At 41.9% G+C, this 19,002-nt stretch overlaps 1 protein-coding gene across 1 annotated transcript in view; it reads right to left on the bottom strand.

Annotated features, from left to right (window-relative positions):
* LOC101338287 (leucine-rich repeat and guanylate kinase domain-containing protein) overlaps positions 1 to 17,854 on the bottom strand; it is a 126,573-nt gene extending 108,719 nt beyond the window's left edge. Inside the window, 3 exon segments of the mRNA XM_033863285.2 lie at positions 6,203 to 6,284; positions 9,838 to 9,945; positions 17,399 to 17,854. Coding sequence (XP_033719176.1) covers positions 6,203 to 6,284; positions 9,838 to 9,945; positions 17,399 to 17,716 — 508 coding nt within the window. The 5' untranslated portion in view covers positions 17,717 to 17,854.
* Positions 17,855 to 19,002: the final 1,148 nt, after the last annotated feature.

Genomic DNA, 19,002 nt, shown 5'->3' with positions numbered 1-19,002 from the left:
ACACATTCTTAGAAAAGCACAAACTTCTGAGACTGAACCAGGAAGAAATAGAAAATATAAACAGACCAATCACAAACACTGAAATTGAGACTGTGATTAAAAATCTTCCAACAAACAAAAGGCCAGGACCAGATGGCGTCACAGGTGAATTCTATCAAACATTTAGAGAAGAGCTAACACCTATCCTTCTCAAACTCTTCCAAAATATAGCAGAGGGAGTAACACTCCCAAACTCATTCTATGAGGCCACTATCACCCTGGTACCAAAATCAGACAAAGATATCACAAAGAAAGAAAACTACAGGCCAATATCACTGATGAACATAGATGAAAAAATCCTCAACAAAATACTAGCAAACAGAATCCAACAGCACATTAAAAGCATCATACAGCATGATCACGTGGGGTTTATCCCAGGAATGCAAGGATTCTTCAATATATGCAAATCAATCAATGTGATACATCATATTAACAAACTGAAGGATAAAAACCATATGATCATCTCAAATAGATGCAGAAAAAGCTTTTGACAAAATTCAACACCCATTTACGATAAAAACCCTGCAGAAAGTAGGCATAGAGGGAACTTACCTCAACATAATAAAGGCCATATATGACAAACCCACAGCCAACATCGTTCTCCATGGTGATAAACTGAAACCATTTCCACTAGATCAGGAACAAGACAGGTTGCCCACTCTCACCACTATTATTCAACATAGTTTTGGAAGTTTTAGCCACAGCAATCGGAGAAGAAAAAGAAATAAAAGGAATCCAAATCAGAAAAGAAGAAGTAAGACTGTCACTGTTTGCAGATGACATGATACTATACATAAAGAATACTAAAGACGCTACCAGAAAACTACTAGAGCTAATCAATGAATTTATTAAAGTAGCAGGATACAAAATTTATGCACAGAAATCTCTTGCATTCCTATACACCAATGATGAAAAATCTGAAACAGAAATTAAGGAAACACTGCCATTTACCATTGCAACAAAAAGAATAAAATACCTAGGAATAAACCTACCTAAGGCGACAAAAGACCTGTATGCAGAAAACTATAAGACACTGATGAAAGAAATTAAAGATGATACAAACAGATGGAGAGATATACCATGTTCTTGGATTGGAAGAATCAATATTGTGAAAATGACTATACTACCCAAAGCAATCTACAGATTCAGTGCAATCCCTATCAAACTACAAATGCCATTTTTCACAGAACTAGAACAAAAAATTTCACAATTTGTATGGAAACACAAAAGACCCCGAATAGCCAAAGCAATCTTGAGAAAGAAAAATGGAGCTGGAGGAATCAGGCTCCCTGACTTCAGATTATACTACAAAGCTACAGTAATCAAGACAGTATGGTACTGGCACAAAAACAGAAAGACAGATCAACGGAACAGGACAGAAAGCCCAGAGATAAACCCACACACATATGGTCACGTTATTTTTGATAAAGGAGGCAAGAATATACAATGGAGAAAAGACACCCTCTTCATGGTGCTGGGAAACTGGACAGCTACATGTAAAAGAATGAAATTAGAACACTCCCTAACACCATACACAAAAATAAACTCAAAATGGATTAAAGACCTAAATGTAAGGCCAGACACTATAAAACTCTTAGAGGAAACATAGGCAGAACACTCTATGACATAAGTCACAGCAATATCCTATTTGACTCACCTCCTAGAGAAATGGAAAAAAAAATAAACAAATGGGACCTAATGAAACTTCAAAGCTTTTGCACAGCAAAGGAAACCATAAACAAGACCAAAAGACAACCCTCAGAATGGGAGAAATATTTGCAAATGAAGCATCTGACAAAGGACTAATCTCCAAAATTTACAAGCAGCTCATGCAGCTCAATATCAAAAAAACAAACAACCCAATCTTAAAATGGGCAGAAGACCTAAACAGACATTTCTCCAAAGAAGATATACAGACAGCCAACAAACACATGAAAGAATGCTCAACATCATTAATCGTTAGCAAAATGCAAATCAAAACTACAATGAGGTATCACCTCACACCAGTCAGAATGGCCATCATCAAAAAATCTACAAACAATAAATGCTGGAGAGGGTGTGGAGAAAAGGGAACCCTCTTGCACTGTTGGTGGGAATGTAATTTGATACATCTACTACGGAGAACAGTAGGGAGCTTCCTTAAACATCTAAAAATAGAACTACCATATGACCCAGCAATCCCACTACTGGGCATTTACCCTGAGAAAACCATAATTCAAAAAGTCGTGTACCACAATGTTCATTGAAGCTCTATTTATAATAGCCAGGACATGGAAGTAACCTAAGTGTCCATCGACAGATGAATGGATAAAGAAGATGTGGTACGTATACAGAATGGAATATTACTCTGCCCTAAAACGAAACGAAATTGAGTTACTTGTAGTGAGGTGGATGGACCTAGAGTGTGTCATACAGAGTGAAGTAAGTGAGAAAGAGAAAAACAAATACTGTATGCTAACACACATATATGGAATATAAAAAAAAAAGGTTATCGAGAACCTAGGGGCAGGACAGGAATAATGATGCAGATGTAGAGAATGGACTTGAGGACACAAGGAGCGGGAAGGGGAAGCTGGGACAAAGTGAGAGAGTGGCATGGACTTATATATACTACCAAATGTAAAATAGATAGCTAGTGGGAAGCAGCCGCATACCACAGGGAGATCAGCTCGGTGCTTTGTGACCACCTAGAGGGGTGGGATAGGTAGGGTGGGAGGAAGACGCAAGAGGGAGGAGATATGGGGATATATGTGTATGTATAACTGATTCACTTTGTTATAAAGCAGAAACTAACACAACACTGCAAAGCAATTAGACTTCAATAAAGATATTTTTTAAAAAAAAAAGCCAGCCTTGGAGGAACTAAAGCCTGAGATATTCCTCTTGATAATTAGCCCCTAAATAACTGCATTAGGTGTTTTCAGGAAGACTAAAAATGCCACAATTCGTTCTTTGTTATAAATTAAGTTTTGTTTTAGATGGACTGAATCTTAAATCTCATTAATTATTTGAAGTGATTTAAATTATTGCTATTATTTTACTGTGATTTTGCGCTGCTTAAAAAGTATGTCTGAGTTTTGCATTTTATCCCAAGCCAATGTTCTGAACCTAGAATACTAAGTCAAGGACTATTGTGCTAATACTCGCCTCTAATGAAAATACATACAGGACATAAAAATAGTGAAGCACCTTTGTTATGGAGCGGAGGCTAGCACACCGTTGTAAAGCAATTATACTCCAATAAAAAAATGAGAAATAAAAAAAAGGAAGAAATCATGGATACATGTAAAAAAAGAAAATAAGATAACAGAATAAGATCAAACATACCAGTTTTGATAACCAATATTTAGCTATATAGATAAAAGTTTAACTTTTTAAATAAAATAGAAAAACAATGAGAAAATGATTTTGAAAACACAATCTGGGGACTCCCCTGGTTGCTAAGTGGTTAAGAATCCACCTGCCAATGCAGGGGACAAAAAAAAAGAAAAAAATAGTGAAGCATTATGTTGCTTTGTTCTGGGACTTTACAGCAGGTGGACTTTGGGACAGCAGGAGGATTAGGGAAAGGCTCAGAAGGAATCACATGACAAGGATTTACAGCCCCGTCTCTACCTGTAACTTGCTTCTCCACCCGTCTTTTAACTCTAGATCACACAACCAGCAATCAAAGCCCCACAGAAGATGGCCTCTGGAGGAGAACAGAGCCTCCACACCTGAAGCTCAGCAAAGTGCTTCTACCCTTCACCAGGTGACAAAGTCACTCCCAGGCCAGGAGAAGGAAGCATAGCTGAGTACTGGGGCCCTGCCCTGGAGTAGGTAGAGCCAGAAAGGTGAGGGGCCCCTGACCCCATCCCCCCAACAGCTTTCCTTCTCAGGGTCACGGAAGCCAGAAGATCTCCACCAATTTCTACTTTATTTCTCTGGTCTAAATCACAGTCTTCTTTAGCCTGTCTTTTTTATGAAATTGTTCTAGGAGGAACAGAACACTGAGACATCAACACTTTGGTGGGAATTCATGAGCAAATCCAGAAAGGCTGCCTGTGAGAGGAAAGCTAAGAAGAAACTGTAATTGCTTTACAAGTTTTGCCTATTTGTCCCATCTGAGCTCAGCTCCATATCTGTCAACGGTGATCGCGACCCTCTTAATTTCCACGGGCCCCCATACCCCCTCGGAGCTGATCTTTCTGTGGGCAGGTAAGTGCTGTACCATGGAGCTCTGTCTTGAAGCAAAAGCAGCAGCTACCACTTGGATGGTGAGTACATTTCACACTTTGTAGATGCTCAATGCTTTCGAATCACTTTGATAGGAAAAATCCACCTTCTGGGTTGCTGGGCTTCTAACTCTCCCTACTCGGTGTAGTGACCTCCTTGTCCACCAGATGGCAGGAGCTCCTCATGTCTACAACTGTGGTTCTCAAAGTGTGGTCCTGTACTGGCTTCCAGGGAAACTAATCAGAAATGCAAATTTTCAAGTCCCACCCCAGATCTACGGAATCAGAAAGTCTGAGGGTGGGGCACAGGCATCTGTGTTTTAACAGGTCCCCTCCAGGTGATTCTGATGCAAGTTGAAATCTGGTCCATATCAGGTCATCAATAAAGCTGTTCTCTTGAGAAGAAAAATATATACTGTGCCTTACACACAATAAGTTCTCGAACACTTGATGAGTTAATAAAGGGGGACATAAAAGACTGAAGGAGACCGAGCTGAAGAGGAAAGCTTCATTTGCTACCGGGGACTGCTTGCTCAAGGGGCAAGGGTATGAAGCCACATCGCTTTCCCCTTTGCCGCGCACAAAAGATTGCTGGAGTCTCCCCAACCCTGCAATCCCTTAACCAGTAAATGAAACCAATCTTGGAGGTATGGGGTGTGGGGAGAGCACCTGCCATTAACACTAAAAATTCTTTCCGATGATAACATATCTGGCATTTGCCTTAAATAACCCTGGGAAGGATGGATGAAGCAAGATGGGCCATGGGCTGACAATTGTTGAACCTGAATATTCATTACAAACCTCTCTACTTGTGCACGTTTGTAATTTTCCGTAAAGAAGTTTTATGAAACTAGAAAAAAATTAACAAAAAGCCTTTCAAACAGTAGCATTTTAAGAATTAAAATATGCTAGAATGCTTCTTAGCCATTGAAAAGAGTAAATTTTAATTATTGCAGTCAGATGGGAAGAAGAAATCAGAGAAGTCCATATCAGCAACACTTAATCGTCTTCTAAAAAGCTAAAGTGGGGCTTCCCTGGTGGTGCAGTGGTTGAGAGTCCACCTGCCGATGCAGGGGACACGGGTTCGTGCCCCGGTCCGGGAAGATCCCACATGCCACGGAGCGGCTGGGCCCGTGAGCCATGGCCGCTGAGCCTGCACGTCCGGAGCCTGTGCTCCGCAGCAGGAGAGGCCACAGCAGTGAGAGGCCCGCGTACCGCAAAAAAAAAAAAAAAACAAGCTAAAGTGAACAGAAAGGTGATCAATGAAGAAAGAAGCAGGTCAGAAATTTCAAATAGGGTCAGAAAATTAGAAACAAGTATCAAGGTTTGAAGAAAATGTGACTAATTTCATTCAATGTGATTAAGGTATCACAACAGATACCTTATATGGAACCACAAATGGCAGAGTTAGACTTGTAAGAACCCACTAACTATATGGAGACAGCAAAGAGAGGGGGAAAGAATAAATTTCTGAATCCCTGGTGTTCAAATAAGAACAGAAGTAGCTAGCCAGGATTAAGATGTAGATGCAAAAGCAAAATAAAGAAAAGCAGCCATTAAAGGGGGAAAAAAGAACTAATTCATCTACACTGAATAAACTAAAAGGGAAGGAAATGGGAATCATCAAATATTCAGGAGGCATTAAAGAAGTAATGATCCATCTCTTGAAAAGAAAAAGCAAAGCAAACATTCCATCTGACGCTCTTTAATATCACTGAGTGGGTCTCAACCATCGCATAATGTAGCAAGTTTGCTGACCTCTGCCTTTTTCCTTTGTCATCAGTTATAGGTGCTTTTTTTTCCATGGAAGACAGAGGATCAATGTGTAAAGTGATCCGCAATAGCACTTATATCAAGTTTGGTAGTATTAAAGTATATTACATTCTGCAAAGCTTAAATTTTTAAATAATTCAGCAATCCACTGACTTACTAGAATGACAATTACATACCTTCAATTTTATTTACTGAAAGATCCAACTTCTGCAGGTGAATGTATCCACAGAGGATGCTAATGTCAATTAAATCAAGACCCTGAGAAAATAAAAGGTAAAAGATTTAATGTTGCTTTAACAGATGAGTACTCAGGCTTCTCAAGACATCTGGAAATAGAGGTTGACAGAAAGAAATCCAGAATTTCCTTTGAAAGTACAGTAGAAGTGAGGGAATAAAATCTGAAGCCTACTACCAATAGGGTCTCAAAACAGACTACAAACCCCATCCACAAATGCATTCTTCTGAAGGAAATAATAGCTTGGAAAATTAGTGTTGTTAGCAAGAACATACACAACATGAAAAGGCAAATTAAAGCAGTGTTCATGAAGACCTTTAGAGCAGAGTTTTATATTTAAAAAAACCCACACATAAAAGCAATAAAGCCAAAGCCTTTATCTAGTAGAAGAAAAGAAAAAGCAAATGCCTAGAATTCAAATGAAATGTTAGAAGAGTTCACACCTAATCGAGTGATCATTAATAACAATACTTCTTAGGCTCCCTCAGGCTTCAAAGCTCTCTCCCAATAATCTCATCTGATCAAACAAACCTGAGATCCGTAGGGCAGATTATCCCCAGTGTAGGGATGAGGAATGTGAGGTACAAAGAGGTAGGTAAATAGCCTAAAATCACTTAGCAAGTTAGCAACACAAAAGCAGCTCCAAGTCTCCTGAATCTTTGTCCGAGATCCCTTCCATGAAATCTTGCATCTAGTGAACATCACGAGGGGTTGGAGGGAAATTTGGTCCCTTGGAACAAAGACTCATGTCACTGGTTTACGTTGTGATGTCAGAGTCAGAAAAAGCCAACCAAAGTGTCATGATAAGCAAGTTCTCAAATATAAGAATGATAATAAAGGCCTCTAGAACAATAATAAGTAAATTACTGATGACCTACTACATACAAGGCATTAAGCTTGGCATGATGAGAAACATGTACAGAGTTGGGCTAGAGCTATATTTTGCCTTTAAGAAACTTACGACTTTGGGTAGGAGAGAAACTGTGTACACAAGTAATTAGAGAAGGTTAGAAAATTATGTGCAACATAAGTTAAGACATAAGGCGGGAAAAATCACTAACCTGGCCAACCCTAAGAAAGTGTATTCAGTAAGACAGGCTATTAGGGCAAAGTAATTCAACATGTAATATCTCAAATGTAAGGAGGTCAGTGGCAAAGTAAGAAGCTTCAGTCCATCTAGCTGAAATAAGATTTAAAGGATTGTGCTTTCTTGTAGATCAATTTAAGGCGTAGCACTACGTACATACGTAGAGTATTGATTGAAAAGGACTTGTGTACAGATGTACCGCTACTGGAATTATCTTCCATTCCAAAGTCTGACATAGTGCAATGCACACAGGGTCCCTGTACATTACTGCTTGACTGGCTGAGTCATCCATAAAATGCTGTAAAGTGAAAACAGTAAAAGATTAGAGCCTTCGTATGCTGTTCTCAAAGGACATGCCATGAAACCAGCATGGGTAAAAAGGGCTTAACATTTGTTGGACAGTTTACTAGTTCAAATCCAAGATAAAACAGCCTTGCTATGAATTGTATATGCTTGAGGCAAATTAGGGTGCTGTAGCAAAATTTCAGTGTGTTTTTTTCACCTACATATCTGCATTTACTCTGTGGACCTTCAAGGAGCAGTTAATGCTTTACAATACAAGAAAGCAAAAGAAATAAATTAATTTTCTAGGACTATAAAGAAACAAAATGAGGAAAGAAGCTGAAATACTGAGTACTCTGCTCTTACAGCTTCTCATGATAAATTTAGAGTCAAGATTCTGTGCTGGACCTACTAGAGAATGGACTTGAGGATATGGGGAGGGGGAACGGTAAGCTGTGACAAAGTGAGAGAGTGGCATGGACATATATACACTACCAAACATAAAATAGATAGCTAGTGGGAAGCAGCCGCATAGCACAGGGAGATCATCTCAGTGCTTTGTGACAACCTAGAGGGGTGGGATAGGGAGGGTGGGAGGGAGGGAGGGAGACGCAAGAGGGAAGAGATATGGGAACATATGTATATGTATAACTGATTCACTTTGTTATAAAGCAGAAACTAACACACCATTGTAAAGCAATTATACTCCAATAAAGATGTTAAAATAGTAATAATTCAAAATTGATAATACACTTAAGTGTAGAAGATAAAACATTAAGGCCTCTAGAAGAAACTAAAGGGAAATATATTTATGATACTTCTATAGGCAAAGATTTTTAAAATTGGACACAGAAAGCACTAATCATGAAAGAAAAAATATTGATGTCACTCAAATTTAAGAAATTCTGTTCATTAAGAGGTATCATTAAGAGAGTCAAAAACCAAGCCACTGGGAGAAGATAATGTGTACATCTGACAAAGAATACATATCCAGAGTATATATCCACAAATTAATAAAGATGGACAATCCAATAAATATATGGGCAAGAGACTACAAGAGGCATTTAGCAAATCTAAATGGCCAATAACATACAAAAAGGTACTGCAATAAAATACCACTATACTCCCAAATATCCTTTTGCCACCGGTTTCATAAAAAAAGGATCCAAACAGGGACTTCCCTGGTGGCAGAGTGGTTAAGAATCCATCTGCCAATGTGGGGGACGCAGGATCGATCCCTGGTCCAGGAAGATCCCACATGCCGCAGAGCAACTAAGCCCATGCGCCACAACTACTGAGCCTGTGCTCTAGAGCCCGCGTGCCACAACTACTGAAGCCCGTGTGCCTAGAACCCACGCTCTGCAACAAGAGAAGCCACTGCAATGAGAAGCCCGCACACCGTGATGAAGAGTAGCCCCCGTTCGCCGCAACTAGACAGCCCGCGCGCAGCAACGAAGACCCAATGCAGCCATAAATAAATTTTAAAAAAAGGATCCAAAAAAAAAAAGAAAGAAATCTACAGTAAAGAATATATCAGTATACCATATTTTAGTTAAAGAGAAACATTTCAGAATAATTTGGAAAAAATAAGTGTTTTCAACTTCATGTCATATATAAATGTAAGCAAAATAGATAATATTGATTGATAAAGAAATACATACATACAAAAAAAGATTCTGTGCTGGTATTGAAATCTTGAAAATTGATGAATAACAATACATTTTTCTCTTTCATAATAGCTACCTTTTAGAAAGTGAGCTACAGCTCACAGCTACTGATTTCTTGACATACTTAGGGGGAAAAAAGTCAATACAAAAATATTTTGTTCCCTTGGATTCAGATATAAATTGTAGTCCTGGCACTGATCAGAAAGAAAATTCTTAAAGAGTTTTTGATTGGTTTTACAGAATCAAATTCAACCTCCTGGAAGGAAAGCATTGATTACTGTAAAACAGACTGCTTAAGATGAAAGAAACAGACTGTGAAGGAAATGAAAACAAAGGAACTTGGCGGGGGGCAAGGGGGCTGATTATTGGACTGGCCAGGGCTCTTTGATGTCAAACATAAATAACTCATCGCCATTCTCCATCACATGCAAGACTCTGAGATTTGGGGGCCACCAAAAACGGTATGAGTACCAGAGAAAATGGATGTGGTCCCACCAGTGTCAAGATGTAGCCAGCCAATGGTGAGCTTCTCATACTCACTGATAAAGTCAGACTGAGGTAGACCTGCTCAGTCCCAGAGCCTGAGCGCCCCAGTTTGTAGAGTTTCTCAGCCACGACCTCCTGTCTCAGGACCCCATCAAATTCTCCCTGCAAAAAAACCAGAGAGGCGGACAAAGAAAGGATTTCCATTAGAAAAGAAGTAATCCACCTCATCATACCCAGCACTTATTTACTATATTACATATCTGGGAGCTGAGCCTTCCAAAATTTACCAAAGAAAACTGTGTTGTTGGGACTTCCCTGGTGGCACAGTGGTTAAGAATCCACCTGCCAATGCAGGGGACAAGGGTTCGATCCCTGGTCCGGGAAGATCCCACATGCCGCAGAGCAACTAAGCCCATGCGCCACAACTACTGAGCCTGTGCTCTAAAGCCTGCGAGCCACAACTACTGAGCCCACGTGCCACAACTACTGAAGTCCATGCACCTAGAGCCCGTGCTCCATAACAAGAGAAGCCATTGCAATGAGAAGCCCGTGCACTGCAACCAAGAGTAGCCCGCTCTCGCTGCAACTAGAGAAAGCCTGTGCACAGCAACGAAGACCCAACGCAGCCATAAATAAATAAAGGAAATGGTAATTTAAAAAAAAACTGTGCTGAAGACCCATACATATTACATATGATTAAGAAAATATCGGTCAAATCAATGTATTGCTGCTGAACTTTCAGGTGGTTGCTTGTATTAGGTATTCAAAGCAGAATTAACACAGTAGCAGTAGAAGCATCAATATTAGTGATGACAGCTACGTTGATTTAGTGCTTCTGTTCTGGGCACTGTGCTAAGAGCTCTCAGTGGGTCCACTCATTTAATCCTCCTGACAATCCTGAGGGAGGTACGCTTAGCTCCATTTTAAAAATGAAGAAAGTAAGGCTCACAGAAGTTAACTTGCCTGAAACCACATAGCTAGTATGTGACAGAGCCAGAATACAAATCCGAATCTGTCTGACTCCAGGGCAGTTCTAACCACTACACTTGACTGCTTGTCCACAACCCAAAGGATGCTTACATCAAATTAAGGCAATTACTTCTCTACATCTGGTATTCTTGCTGGAGAAAACAGGTCCTCAGTTCACTTTGTACTGGCTAATTTTGCTGGATTCATACAATTTACAAGATTAATTAAAAGGGTAATATCATTTGTAGAAGGAGCTTGGCCCTTAGTGTATAGATACCCTGGACCAGTGGTGGCCCAACACACCCCTCCCCCAATAATGACAGATAGAACAGATAATAGATGGACTAGTGCTGTGTTTGTGCTGCCTTCAGCTCCATTATGACCAACACACTAACATCAGCACGAGGACACAAAATACAAGTAACCACGTCAGTCACGCCAATATTACTAACCAACTGGTATAGGGACTGTGATGGCAAAACACTCTCTCGGGTCTTCTATACTCATTCAAGGACCAATGATGCTGCTCAGGCTTCTAGTACTAAGGACATAAGTATGCAGGCTTGTGCTACTGTAAAGAGCTTTCTTTCCTCCCCCATTTCCACTAACCCAGAGAAGCAAATATCACTCAAACGGAGATACTGCACAGCTGGTTTGAACCCCAGATCTGCCATTTTGGATATATGACTTTGGGAGACAAAGTTTTCTCTGAGACTCATAATTTTTCATCTATAAATTTTTCATCTATATATTATTACTTTTTCTTAATGTTTTGGAGAGAATGAAAAATAACTGTGAACATAAAGCTCTTAGCGTGGTGCCTAGAACACAGCAAGTGTCCCCAGTAAATGGCAGCTGATAGCACAAACTGGTGAATTCAGGAATTCCACATCTTATTCATCCATACCAATCAACCTGTTCACAAAATGGGGGAAAGAGATCTACTTTTCTAAACAAAGTTGCAATTTTTTATAGTAGGCCTGGGAAGGAGTAGAGGTGAGAGAGTGTTACCTTCCCTCCCAAAACTTTCCATGTGGCCCACCCCCTCCATTTCCTGGGAACAAGAAACTACAGAATCCCTTATTTACAGTAGGTGGACATCTGTTTTTCAACACAGCCATTGATACAGAGACTGGACACACTGTCAGCACTGTCCCAAAGCCCCAGGGCAAGACTCCTCACGGCCACCCCCTCACACATCCTTTGAGGTTCCTGCCATTTGCCAGTGTCATGTCTCTCCCTTCTGGTCTTTGGTCATCTTCAGACCTTGACCAGCCCTATCTGTATCTTGGGTGGTTTCAGAATCCCTAAGGAGGGCCACTCAACACCCCGACCATTCCAAGTACATGCACACATACATGTTCCTTTATTTTCTCAACTCCAGACATCTTAAAATTGATCTCTAGCCAACTTCAGCCACTCACTCCCCTGGGCATGCCCTGGACTTAGTCATCATGCTAAACTGCTCCACCCTAGAAATCTCAGACCTCAAGTCTTCCATTGTTCTCGGCTCCCACAGCTGCCCATCCTTCAACCTTTCCAACACCTACTGAACTTGGTCTCTGACCACAACAAAATCTCCGGTCTGTTCAGCCTTCCCTTTACCTCAGAGTCTATCTGTCCCCTCCTAACTATACTTCCTTCTCTACTGGGTCTCCCATGGGCAATTTCAATGTCTCTCTACCCTCAAGTCTCTGACTCCTTGGCCCCTGACTGCAACTGCCCCATGCGTACCCAAACCTGAATCAACTTCACGCTCAACTACTGCCTTGGGGCAGGGATTATGTCATGTTCATCATCCATTTGGGATAAAAATCTTTCCAGCATACGAAGCACAGGTCATCCAAGTACACAAACTATTTCAGGAGTCTGATAAACTACAATAGAGGTAGGCGGGGTGCTTTCACTAGGAGCAGGGCACCCATTTTATGGCCGTTGTAGTGGGGAGTAGGGGGTTAGCAAAGACTTCCTCGGTGAGAGAACCACTGAAACCCAAAATTGTGAGTTATTCTGGCAAAGGGGAAGAAAGGGCAGAAGAGGGCCAAGAGAGTATTGCAGGTACAAGGGGCAACATGTACAAGATCCCAAAGGCAACGGCGAGTATAGCCATTTGGGGAAACTACAAAGAGTTCAAATAGCGAAAGTGTAAGGTGGGGAGGAGGGATACAGTACCTAATACATGTTTGGTGCTAAAACACGGGCTGAACGAATAACAAGACTACTTCTCACCCCGAGGGGCTGAGTGGGCGGGAAAGGCCCACTAAGGTGCCACGTTCAAGTCAGCTTCTAGCTGGGCCTCGGCGCTATGGTGCTATTATGGTCCCCTTCTTCCTCAGCTGCCTTTCACGTCCCACCTTGCTGGTGAGATCTCCAGCCCCCTCCTCAAGCTGTCAGGTGCCTCCACTCCTTTGTCCTCACTCGCAGCAGGGGACCCTCTCAGTCCTTCTCTTCCACTTCCGAGGCAAGGTAGGAATGGTCAGACATCAGCCCCTCCACATCGTGCACCTGTCCTGATGCTTCCTGCTGGAGTCTCAGAGGAGGTCAGCTCCTTCTCCACACTCAGGGTCCAGCACCCTCTGTTTCCCCAGAGACCGTGTTCAGGGATCATCAATGTTGCCCTCTTTTGCCTGTGGTTTCAACCGGTCACTCTCCACTGTCATTCTCCAAGCCGTCACTTCTCCAGCTCTACGAGCATGTGAGTCCCTTCTGTCCTACAAGGGCTCTCTTCAGTCCTGCATGTTCCTTTAGCTACAGCTATAGTTTCCCTTAATAGCCAAGCTAGTTTCCCCCTTGTTCACCTCCCATTCACGCCTCAACTTGCTTCACTTAGGCCGCTGCCTTCACGTCACAAAATCCACATGGGCCAAGGTCTACAGTGACTGTCAAATAGGCAAAGCTAATGAACCCTTTTTTTTTTAAGAAATATTTATTTGAGGCTTAATAATTTGTTGGGTTTATTTTATTTTTTAAAGATTTTTTTTTTTTTCTGATGTGGACCATTTTAAAAGTCTTTACTGAATTTGTTACAATATTGCTTCTGTTTTGGTTTTTTGGCCGCGAGGCATGTGGGTCTTAGTTCCCCGACCAGGGATGGAACCCGCATCCCCTGCATTGGAAGGCGAAGTCTTAACCACTGGACGGCCAGGGAGGTCCCTAATGAGCCCTTTTTGGGCCTCTTCCCACTTAACCTCTTGGAGGCATAACCCACGCCAATGTTCTCAACACCCTTTCTTGCCCTGGCTTCCCTCCTGTTCAGCTCTCTTCCTTCTCCTTTTTCTCTTATCAGTCTTTTCCAGTTTCTTCCCCTGAATCCTCTTCATCTGCCTGCCTCTGAAATACCTGTACCCCCAGGGGTTTTTTCTTGGCCCTCTCCTTCTCTTCTTTCTTCTCTTCCTGGATGATCTCACAGACTCCAATGCTGATGATTTCCAGGTCTCTGACCCTGAGCCCTCCTCTCCTGATTTCCAGAGGCCTATGATTCACATACCCAACTCTTGAATGCACAGCTCCACCTGTCCCTGTTTCCCATGGTGGTCAGTGGCCCTAATATTCCCCCCGGAACACGCCACAGACCTAGCAGTCATCCTAGACTTCCGATATTCAATTAGTAAGTGTTTCATCTTAAATATTTTAAATACGTATTTCTCTCTAGCTTCCTTTCCATTCCCATTGCCTTAATCCAGACTCTCGTCTCTTCCCCAGAGATATTGCTCCTCTTTGCACTGATCTCCCTGCCTCCAGGCTCACCATCTTCTTATCTAACCTCCCTTGGCCACAAGAGCAGTTCCCTGCTGCTTAGCGTCAAGTCCACAGTCCCTACAACAGCACAGAGCTCTCCACAACCTGGCCCCCACCTCATCTGTCTTTCTGCTCTCACCTGTAACCCACCACTTGGAAAAGCTGCCGTCTGCCTGCCCACACACCACCTCTGCACCCAAGTAAGGGTTGACTTCCTTTCCAGTCTTCCGCCATGCCTGCAACCCGGCTATCATCTGCACACATCTTTTCATAGGATGAACACTCACTCTTATCTCACCTTGAGAGCTGGGACCATGTATGTCCTCCGTCACACTCTCATCTCATAGCTATTATGCATTACATCTCTAATTTTCTGAGAGCCTGCACTGTATCAGACACTATGTTAAGAACTTTAACATAGGCTTTCCCATTAAATTTGATGTTCACAACTATCCAATGAGCAGGCATTATCATCCACATAAAGTTATTGGAGTGGTTTTCGTGCAGCAGAAACATATCACAGGCCCAGACATTTCTTCTGCCCTGTCGAGTCAGAGTACTTCCAATATAGCAATCACTTGTGAATGCTTGTTCAATGAAGGCTAAATTAATGAAGTCACCTGATGGGCTGTAGTTAGTAGATTAGAACAGGTAAGTTATTACTTGGATTAGTAACAGTGTAAATAATATATTGTGCTAAGTAGTTTACACATAGGATCTCATTAAGTTTTCACAGCTCTCCATGAGGTAGATAGTATTATAATTCCTGTAGCACAGATGCGACACAGAGAGTATGAGTAACTTGCTCAAAATCTCACAACAAACAAAAGGCTTTATACAGATCTTTGAATTCCAAAGGCAATATTCTGAACAGCTGGTCTGCCCTAACTCCCTCAAGTTCACTGAGGCTAATTACGTTATAGGCACTTAATAATCATTTTGACCATCAGAGCATTATAAATCTTAATCGGGCTAGGATATGGAAAATAAATCACTGAACATAAAAGTCCAAATGTTTCCTCTGAAAACTTTTTGGTTTATTCAGCATATCAAAACATATGAGACACTATAAAAAGGTAAAAGAGAATGTGAGAACACAAAACAAATATTAATTTTAGAATATAAATAGAAGAAATAATAAACTTTTTCCACACAAAAGCCTACAAGCCAAAAAGGATTAACTAGTTCAAGTCAACCCCCTCCCTCTATGGTTTGTTAATGGCATATTGAAGACAGATTAACAACGGTACTAATGAACCCCACAGCTGAAGAACATGCATTAACTAGAATAACGTGGTGATTCATTTGTTAATTCCTCTGGGGTGGAAGCCATACAAACACCTGAAAGTTGTAAAAACATCGCTACAGTTTTCCAGTAGTCACTGTTAAGCATGGCAAAGTAAATCAACAAAAGATGAACAAAATAAGTAGTAATTTTCTGTGGTCCACTTTAAGCAAAACTGATGTGTAACTAGGCCATGTAGAAGGAGGTAGAAGACGACAAAACGGGGGATGAGGGTGGAAAAAACTGGGCCAAATGTAGAAAGTGAACAAAAGGACATTACAAAAGAAGGGAACCCAAGTGGAGACACAATGTAAGTAGTCAATGGCAGAATCAGAGTAACAGAAGACACTGCAAGTTACAGAGGGGAGAACAAGAAAAAGTAAGACAAATGAGGAAAGGGGATGGTGAAAGAGAACAGGCATAACAAAGAGAAACCTGTTTGGCCTCAAGGGGGAAAGAAAGGTGACTAGGAAAAGGTGCAATGATGCAGAGGGGATGCCAGAAGAGTATCACAGAACAGGATGTTGGAAACTTTCTATTTCTCTGTATCATATCTACTTCTGAAAAGAATTTGAAGCAATTTATACTGTGAAGGAGGAGGAAAGGGAAGAGAAAAACCTAATCTAAAGAAAAACTACTGAAATTAAGAAAAATACTGAATTAAGAAAAGAAGTTATGTTTCTTGGCAGGCAAGACAAAGAGGAAAACCTAACAGTTTATCAAAAGAAAGCAAATCCAAAGAGTGGATATATGTATGTGTATAACTGATTCACTTTGCTGTACACCTGAAACTAACACAACATTGTAAATCAACTCTACTCCAATAAAAATTTTTTAAAAAAAGAAAGCAAATAATGTATTAGAAAGCCAAGAGAAAGAAGTGACATGATGTGAAGTGGAAAGGGATAAGAAGGCAGGCAACGGGCTAAGGAAGGAACAGGATGCTAATAAGTGTAAGTGGAATTGGGTCATGTTTAGAAGAGGTATTGTAGAAAAGAGGGAATCTGTATTAGTGTGAAAGGCCAAGCTGCCAACGAGGCATTACAGGTGGGAATGTTGGGAACATTCCCCACATCCTGAAATACTCTCACAGTGAGCAGTGTGTGTTGTCTGTATAATGCACCATATACCCCTGGCAGAAGTAATATATAAAAACTTTCAAGTCACTTGGTCTTTGAGGAAGCACTTAGATTATTTCAAAAGGGTAATTTTTTTTTTTTTCCTAGAGGAAGGAGGATGAAGGGACTCCTTCATCGGGGAGAGTGTTGGAGTATTTCAGTCATGAGGAAAAGGTGCAGGGGGTGCAGAAGTAGAAGTCTGTCTATTCACAACACCGTCAAGCCATAACTCCCATACAAATAGAACTTTTTCCTCAAAGATGCTGTGTAACTTGACTCTTAAGAAATCAAACGAAAAATAAAGGATATACTTGAAGATATTTCAGGCAAAGGGTGAGGAAATCGGGTAACAGAAATGGGAAGGAGAGAGAGGGAGTCTCAGAGCAGTAAGGAAGAGGCGTTCCTGGAGGCAAGGAGCCCTAGGAATGGGCTCAGCCGCAGGCTGGTGAGGGGTCCGACCGCTGGAGAAGGAAGTGAGGGGGTAAGGGGTGGGGGGAAGGCACACCTCAAACTTCAGCATTTCGGACTCTGAAGACTCCTCGAACTCCACTTTGCCCTCGCCCTCTCCCTCGCCCTCTTCCTGGTCATCGTAATCTCTGTCCACGTCCGACTCTTGATAGCAGTGAATGAGCTGCTGCAGTAGGTCGGAGGTTTTGCGGAAAGTATTTTTAGGTCTCTGCCCCATGGGAAAAGGAGACCAGAGAAACTGACGTTCCTTTTCTGAGTGCAGCAGTTTCGACTGGGCTCCAGTTCGTGAACTGCTCACGGCTCCCTGGAGACAGGAAGGCTTCGGCAACTGGGGATCCCTCCCGGAGGTAGCCATCTTTATTTACCGGGATTGCCTAGGAGACTGACGCCAGGGGATGAGGCACCGCAGGGGATTTTGGGGGCTGTAGTCTCCGCCCCTCCCTGCGTCCTCGCTTTCAGCTTGCGCTGCCATTGGTACGCGACTTTCCGCGCGCGTGCGTGCGTGCGTGTGTGTGTGTGTGTGTGATCGCTGGCTTTGTTTTTTTTTGCTTGTCTTGCTCGTTTTTCACTTTTCTCTGCACCCCCTTTTTTTTTTTTTTTTTTTTTTTTTTTTGCGGTACGCGGGCCTCTCACTGTTGTGGCCTCTCCCATTGCGGAGCACAGGCTCCAGACGCGCAGGCTCAGCAGCCATGGCTCACGGGCCCAGCCGCTCCGTGGCATGTGGGATCTTCCCAGACCGGGGCACGAACCCGTGTCCCCTGCATCGGCAGGCGGACTCTCAACCACTGCGCCACCAGGGAAGCCCTGCACCCCCTTTTTTGTGTTCAACTGTTTTCTCTCAACCTCGAGGCCCCTCTTAGATATTTTTCATCCCGCCCTGAGATCACCGGTGAGCACCCTATCCTACTTCATTCACGGAGGCTCTTTACGCAGAATTAGTGTTAGATGTCTCTAAAGCTGTCTGTTTGAGAGCTAATAACACTGATATTTTACTCTATGCAGAGTGCAGTGCGCATAAATGAAATAGAAGGCATGGTTCCTGTCCATATTGCGGATAATAAAGAGAAACTACCAGACAACGACTGAGAGTTGGTTGGCAATTAACTTACATTTTTACACCTAAATGATAAGCCATGTCCTTGGGTAGAAAAACTGGCAGTGGTCTAACAATCCAAACAGAGACAAACAAACGACTGTCAAACTGACACTGTATCCGAAAGCCTCTGTAAAGCTATTAGCATTGCATAAATAATTGTACTAGTCAATGACCTGCATTGGTAATTATTTTTATTTTGTTGCATAGGTTCTCTTTGCAGTTTTCTAAAATACTCTTTCAAGATTTCAAAGTATGATTTTATGCTAGCGTGATTTCATGTAACCCAAATCCCATCGCCTTGAGCTCCACAAAGTAGACACTGTATAGAAAAGCAGAATGAAAATTATAGTAACTATTATTGCCATAGTGATGACAATAGAGATCCTTGTGGGGAAGTCACCCTCATCCTCCTGGCCTTACAGGGCCTTTTCTCCATGCTTCAATGACAGCAGTTGCAAATACAAAATGATCCTGTCAGTGGCTGTCAGGGGAGAAGGAGAAAAAAATTCTTATGGACACCATCCATTGACTGTTATCTTTCTCAG

Source organism: Tursiops truncatus, chromosome 9, assembly GCF_011762595.2.
Source record: "Tursiops truncatus isolate mTurTru1 chromosome 9, mTurTru1.mat.Y, whole genome shotgun sequence".
NCBI lineage: Eukaryota > Metazoa > Chordata > Mammalia > Artiodactyla > Delphinidae > Tursiops > Tursiops truncatus.
This window is presented reverse-complemented; position numbering and strand designations above follow the sequence as displayed.